Genomic DNA, 8,109 nt, shown 5'->3' with positions numbered 1-8,109 from the left:
ATCTTATCGGGGTGCCCCATTGGGTTTCTGGTTTTTCCATCGGGTTTCGTGTATCTTATCGGGTTTACAACAATTTATAACAAAATCATTATTCTATTTTAGGGTGTCTCGATGTCTCTTAAAAAAAATACATGTTCTATCATCTCTTTTAAATTAAAAATATGATGCATCACTCTAATAAAATAAACTAGACGTTATATTAAAAATTATTTGATTTAAGTTTAGTGTAAAGGTCAAAACATAAAAAAATGATCATTCATACCAAATTGTTAATAACTAAAAAGATTGCCCACAATAAGTATTTTATCTTTGAACGTGTGCAATTAACATCAAAAGGTTTCGAACATAATATATATATATATATATAATCGGGGCGGAGCGGATTGGGGAGAGGATAACCCAATCCTTTCCCCCGAACTTGATAACGACCTGTTACCCGACCCGAAATGATCAAGTTTCAGGTTTCCCCCGTTAGGTTCGGGCTTTTTTGTCATCCCTATTGAGGGGAGTATTAGATGAATATTTGTATTTAGTAAAAGATTATGTATATCTAGTTAATTTTTGTAATTATCCTAAATTAATGTTGTAATTATCCTAATTTTTGTAATTATTCTAAATTAATGTTGTATACATTATCATATATTGAATACTGATCCTTCATAAATTGTGTGGTTGATTTTCATAATTCTATAAGACAAAATTGCAAGAATGTTCCCTCTGGTATGTCAAAACTAGCAACTTTGGTCTAAAATGGGTTCGGCTCGCAAGGATGGTCCAATAGTTTTATTTCCTTGCAAGTTTGGTCCAATTTGATTTGAATTTTTTTGTAAAGATGATTTTGCCCTTATTGTTTAATTTTTCAATTTTTTTTTATTACATGTAATTAAAAGACAATTAAAAATATAACAAAAATAAAATACCCTCTCTCTCTCTCTCTCTCTCTCTCTCTCTCTCTCTCCAAGAATTGACCTATTCATCTTCTTCCCACACTTCCATTTTCTCTCAGATGTGCTTAATCTTTATTCACCGGAAAATTGCACATCCACCGGAGACACGTCTCTTACCCTCAAATCTGCCATTTCCATCTTCTCAGTTGACCACCAAGCACTCATTACCTTCAAATCTGTCATCTCTATCGAAGCTTTCCTAAACGACCAAGGTGAAATCCAGATTTGTTCATCCGACGAAGACGATGGCGCTCTCCACCACTAGAGACGTCCCTCCTCCTTCTCCGAAGAAGGTTTTTCTGATTGCGCCATATTTTTTCGATCTACATTTATGAAGGGTTGTAGCTCCAATATCCGATCTACGTTTCTGTCTCTTTTCATCTTCTCTTGTGTCTCGTCAAATCCCTCTACCGACTTCAGGTGGTGGTGGTGGTTATGCTTCAGGCGGCGGTTTCTAGAGCCATAACTCTCCTTATGGATTTCATTGACTGTTCATCTCTCTCCTAAGCTTTCTTGTTCTAAGAGGGTCGGAAATCACCAACTTTGTTTGTCCAGTGGCTATCTTGAGTGAATGTGTCGCAGAAAACAACTAAAATCGTGATCTAAGGTTGAGATTTGTTATTGATATGTTTGTTATGTTTCTTTCCTTCTTCTTCTTTTGTCTAGATTGTTGTTGTTGGGTTTGTTTGAAAATTATCTTGATTTCGATTCAGGTGGTGGTGAAGGGCAGTTCATCAGATCAACAAAAATGATTTATGGGTTTGTGAATGTGATGTTCTTGTTCTTAAACTCAGGAAAAATGAGTGTTCTTAAGATTCATATTTATATTTGTGTGTGTATGTTTTTAGTTGTAATCGACTTCACAACTAATAATATTGAGCTTTGTTTCCGTTGTTTAAATCAAATTAATCTTGATGTATGTGTAACTATGTATGTGTGTGTTAAGAGTCTGGAACATTTGTAAACTTAATCTAATAAATTGAACAAAATCGATAAAGTGAAGGTTCTTCGTTGTGCAAATCCACTTCGAGGATGTGTTAAATTTGTTTGTGTTTTATTTCAGATCCAAAATCAAGAACGAAGAACACCCATTGTGCATTTGGATTTGGGATGTTGGATGGTGGTGGGTCACGACAGGGGGAGGCGGAGGATTTGCCACAGTCGACTGTGGTGGCTCTCTTCGCCGGAGAAGTGAGAAACGAGGGAGATAGACGAGTTGGAGACGAATGGGAGATATATATATATATATATATATATATATATATATATATATATATATATATATATATATATATATATATATATATATATATATATATATAGAGAGAGAGAGAGAGAGAGAGAGAGAGATTTTCTTTTTTTTCTTTTTCTTTTTTTTTATTTTTGTAATAAAAAAAATGAAAAAGGAAAAATACCAAGGGCAAATTCGTCATTACAAAAAGTTTAATTTTTTTTTGGACTAAACTCGCAATAAAATGAAACTATTGGACCATCCTTGTGAGTCAAACCCATTTTGGACCAAAATTGCTAGTTTTGACATACCACAAGGACCATTCTTGCAATTTTGTCATTCTATAACTATATATAAACATGAACATAGCAAATATAAATTGGCAGATCGTGAAGAGGAAATCATTAAAGTCCATTCTATAATAATTAAAGGAAGAATCTTATTATCATACATACTTATAAATCTAACATTTTTTCTTGAATATCATGCATTTGAAACCCCCATTCTTTTTTCCTTTCACCACATTCATTTGAAACTCTCATGACTTTTCAATTTCTTTATAATAATAATAATTATAATTTTGTAATTAGGTTAAATAAATATCAAATTTAAAGTGTATTCATATATAAACTAAATTTTAATATTAAAATAATATCTTTAATTCTACTTATAAATTTATATTTTTTTAACTTTTAACATATTATACTTAATTTATTATTTTTAATATATTGTTAGATGTAAACCATTATCATTTTAAAGGTATAATTTTTGAACAATTTGTATAAAATACTTAAATTATTAATTAAAATATAACATTATAAGCTCAACTTGAATATAAATTTTATTTAACTTAAACAACCCAAAGATGATTTTATAAATAGTTAAAAGTGATAAATTATAGTGTCTTTCTAATAATGATTGTAAGTTGGTTAATAAGGTTAAATAAATATCAAACCTAATTGTAATCATAAATAGACTAAATTTCAATTTTAAAATAATATCTTTACTTCTATTTATAAAGTTATGTTTTTAAATTTTAACATATTATACTTAATTTATTAGATTTAAAATGTTGTTGCATGTAAACCATTATCATTTTAAAGCTATAATTTTTGAATAGTTTGGACAAAATACTTAAATTGTTAATTTAAATATAACATTACAGTGTCAACTTAAATATAAATTTCATATCAGTTCCACTAAAAAAACCAAATAATATTTTGTAAATAGTTAAAAGTGATAAATTATAGTGATAAATAAAAAAGCTAAATTGTAATATGAGTTTAACTAAAATATTTCCTAAATATATTTATATAATCATTAAACATTTTCAAATAAGTAGTTTAAAATAATTTATAATAACAATAGTTAAAAATAACTCTATATAAATGATTATATTGTTACCTTTAAAATCAAAAAATAATGTTTGATGTTTTAAATAATTATAATGATAGAAATTAAAACATTAAGCAAATAAATTTTAAAAAATTAATTAAAAATAACAACTATAAATAATATTAAACCATATATAATATTTAATTTTATTGATGTGTAACTCGTGAGTAAAAGTTATTTAAACGATTGAGATTATGATGTTATAATAGATTTATATATTATCATATAATTCAAAATAATCAATATATTATATCAAATTAACATACGAATTATTATATCAAATTTAACAATAATGTTAGTGTTATATTTTAAAAAATATATATTTGTAAAGACTTCAACTATATAGGTGTTTCTGCGTATTACAATATCAACTCAAATATAAATTTCAGTTTCATTTAAAAAAACTAAAGAATATTTTGTAAATAGTTAAAAATGATAAATTGTAGTGATAAAAGCAAAAACTAAATTGTAATCTCAATTTAACTAAAATAATTCTGAAATATATTTTTATAATCGTTAAAAGTTTACAAATAACTAGCTTAAAATAACTTACAATAACAATAGTTAAAAACAACTTTATATAAATGATTATATTGTTAGCTTTAAAATAAAAAAATAATGTTTGATGTTTTAAATGATTATAATGATAGAAATTAAAACATTAAGCAAATAAATTTTAAAAAATTAATTAACAATAAAAACAACTATAAATAACATCAAATCATATATTATATTTAATTTTATTTATGTGTAACTCGCAGGTAGAAGTCATTCAAACAATTGAAATTATGAAGTTATAATAAATGTATATATTATCATATAATTCAAAATAATCAATATATTATATCAATTTAGTATAAACAAATTATTATATCAAATTTAACAACAACGTTATTGTTATATTTAAAAAAATCATATATTTGTAAAGACTTCAACTATATAGGTGTTTTTGTGCAACGCGCGAGCATTCGCCTAGTTTAGTATAAACAAAGCAAATTTTAGTTTAAATGGTGTGAAATATGGCATCACTAGGTGTAAGACTCATATATTACATGACTTAATTAAAAAAAATTAAATATAAGGTGTAAATATTTAAGAACTTTGGATTTATAAGAAAATAAGAAAAATAATCGATTCTCAAAATTGATTACTTTTAAATTTAAATAAACAAGCAAAATAAACTAATGAATTTTAATTTATGAGTTTTAAAATAAAAAGATAAGTCAATTAATAAAATTGATATTCATTTATTACTACATTTATTTTAATTATTACATTAAAATATTATTTGGAATTTATTGAAATAGAAAAAAACTCATAAAATGACATGTAGAAAATAAAGTAATTCAAAATAACCATAAATAACATTTGACAAGTTGAACAAAAGTGTGACATGTGGCAAAAAAAAAAACCTTGTTTATTAAATTATAAAAATAAATAAAAATAAATAAGAGTCCATTCTAGAGGATCTATAGGAAAAATAAGTGTAACTTGAGGATGTGGAAACAATAAAAAAGCTATTGTTTTTAAATCATAATGCACCTGCAGGTGAACATACCAAATCAAAGGTTATATAAATAATTCATCATCTAGGAACAACATTAAACCGAAAATAAAGAATGATATAAAGTGTTTCGTGATGAAAGTAAGTTCACTATGATGGATGGATTGCAACAACACACTGTTGGAGTTATCCCGAATTGAAGTTATCCAGAATTGGGTGTTATCTGATAGATAAATGTATTTTGAATGTTTAGATTAGTCTTATCTTATTAGTTTGCTTTGGTTTCTGATAAGGACTCACAGATGTGTATATATACATATATAGCGTTTAATAAAGAGATCGAATTTTGATTCTTCAATCTTCTCATGTGTCAATTGTTTCATGGTATCAGAGCGTGGTTTTGAAATATAACCTTGCGCCATGACAAAATCGGGAGAACAACCCTCTGGAGCGAATGCTTCTCAGAAAATCGAAGCCAACTCGGCGTTTTACCTTGGTCCCCAAGATCGACCAGGGGATTTTATCGCACCGACTAGGCTCCGAGGAGACAATTACAATCACTGGGCTGGTGATATCCAGATGGCCTTTGAAACACGAAGAAAGTTCGGGTTTCTTGATGGGACGATTACTGAAAGGGTGCCACCTGTTACAGAAGCTGATTGGAATACGATTAATGCGATGTTAGTATCCTAGATTATGAACACAATTGATCCGGAGGTTAAGTGTTCCTTGTCCAAACATCGTGATGCAAAGAAATTATGGAAGACTTTGAAATCGCGATATGTTGTGGTCAATGGACCACGAATTCAACAGGTGAAGTCATTGATCGCCAAATGTGAACAGGGCAAAAATATGCCAGTTTCTGAGTATTTCGGAAAATTGACTGGATTGTGGGAAGAATTGCATAAACATGAACCTCTTATTGACTGCTCCTGTTGTAAAGAATGTACAGCCGGATCTAAACATGAAGAAAGAAGAGAAACTGATATGCTTCACAAGTTTCTTATGGGTTTGAACACTGACATTTTCTCCACTCTACGTACTAGTATCTTGTCACAGGATCCACTTCCATCTCTTGATAAGGCTTATCATCTTGTGATTCAAGATGAGAGGTTGAGGACTTCTCATGTAGTGGTAGAAGATAAACCTGCGGATGTGCTAGGGTTTAGCGTTCGAGCAACCTCAAACAAAGGAAGAGGAGATCGCGTAGAGAAAGTGGACAAATCATCCTTGCATTGCTCCCATTGTAAGAGATCTAGTCATGATTCGAGTTCCTGTTTCGAATTGGTTGGATATCCAGAGTGGTGGGAGGACAGAAGTAAAAATGATGGAAGGAGTAGAGGTGGCGGTGGTTCAGGAGGACGAGGAAGGGGTTCTCATCGGGCCCACTCCATCTCTACTGGACAACAACTTGGGCCTACTCAGAATATTGGGTCGGGTTAGGCGCATTCAACAGGAACACCTTTACTGTTCACTGTTGAACAGTGGAAGGCTCTAACAGATTTAATGAGTACGTCTAAAATTCCTGAAGAAAAATTGAACGGTACGTTTCAAAAACAGCTTTGGATTACTGATTCTGGGGCAACCCATCATGTCACTGGTGATGTTGCTTGGTTACATAATATACGACAAGTTCCAAAAACTCTTGTCGGATTGCCTAATGGAATGAAAGTCATAGCTACCCGTGAGGGTAGTGTCAATTTGTTTGACAAAATCACACTCAAAAGTGTGCTCTTAGTTCCTCGTTTGAATTGTAACTTGATTTCGGTGTCACAATTAAATGATGATATGAGATGTATTACTCAATTTGATTCTCATATGTGTGTTATACAGGACCGGTCGAGGAAGCTGATTGGAGTGGGTGTTAGATGGGACGGATTGTACTACTTTGGGAAAGGATAATCTATTCATCGTGTTGCGGTCAATGGAGCTTCATCAATATTGGAATTGTGGCACAAATAAATGGGGCATCCTTCAGAAGAAGTGGTGAAATCCCTCCTTCCTACTAGTGATATAAGGGGTAGTTTGAATAAATCCTCTGAAGTGTGCTTTCAGGCTAAACATTCTAGAGATAAATTTTCTTTAAGTAATAATAAAATTAGTCGAATTTTTGAGAAAATACATTGTGATTTGTTGGGTCCTTATAAATACCCTTCTAGTTGTGGAGCGCGATATTTCTTAACCTTAGTAGACGATTACTCTCGGGCTATTTGGATTTATCTTATGGTTGATAAAACTAAAGTTTTTCAAATGTTCATGTCCTTTGTTGCTATGATTGATAGACAATTTTCTAAAAAGATTAATATTGTTCAAAGTGACAATGGAAGTAAATTCAATTGTTTACTTGATTATTTTACTACTAAAGGGATTATTTTTCAAACCTCGTGTGTTGGTACCCCCCAACAAAATGGTCGTGTTGAAAGAAAACACAAACATCTTTTAAATGTTGGTCGTGCCCTAATGTTTCAAGCTCAGTTGCCAGTCACTTTTTGGGGAGAATGTGTGCTCACTGCTTCTCATTTGATCAATCGTACACCGTCTCCTCTATTGGATAATAAAACTCCATTTGAAATTTTATATGGTAACGCTCCGTCCTATTCTACAATAAAAACATTTGGGTGTCTTTGCTTTGCACACAATCAAAAAGCTAAGGGTGATAAATTTGCCAGTCGAAGTCGTAAATTCATGTTTGTGGGATATCCATTTGGTAAGAAAGGGTGGAAGCTATACGATCTTGATACCAAAACATTCTTTGTTTCAAGAGATGTCAAATTTTTTGAAGACATTTTTCCATATGTTGACATTAATATACAAACTCAACCAATCGCACCTACACTAAATGAGTTACCTAATTATTTCTAACCAAAGGACCCAATTTCCAATCAGCCCACTGTTGAGTCACAGCCCAATTCGGAACAATCTTCTCCTGGATAACCAATCCCAAAACACCCTCACAATGCATCATCACTTCCATCCTCTACTGCTGCAACCGAAGATCAACTTGGTAGGGGCCATCGTGAAAACTTTCCATC

The 8,109-nt window shown here is 30.6% G+C and overlaps 1 protein-coding gene across 1 annotated transcript; it reads left to right on the top strand.

Moving 5' to 3' along the window:
- Window positions 1–5,773: 5,773 nt before the first annotated feature.
- LOC145033652 (uncharacterized) lies at window positions 5,774–6,520 on the top strand. The gene has a single exon (XM_078982227.1). The coding sequence runs from the start codon at window positions 5,774–5,776 to the stop codon at window positions 6,518–6,520; it is 747 nt and encodes a 248-aa protein (XP_078838353.1).
- Window positions 6,521–8,109: the final 1,589 nt, after the last annotated feature.

The sequence above is a fragment of the Lactuca saligna genome, chromosome 3 (assembly GCF_052625555.1).
Source record: "Lactuca saligna cultivar CGN05327 chromosome 3, ASM5262555v1, whole genome shotgun sequence".
Lineage (NCBI taxonomy): Eukaryota > Viridiplantae > Streptophyta > Magnoliopsida > Asterales > Asteraceae > Lactuca > Lactuca saligna.
This window is presented reverse-complemented; position numbering and strand designations above follow the sequence as displayed.

Excerpts from the sequence above, each read along its gene's own strand:
- LOC145033652 (XM_078982227.1), top strand. The coding sequence starts at position 5,774 with ATGAACACAATTGATCCGGAGGTTAAGTGTTCCTTGTCCAAACATCGT.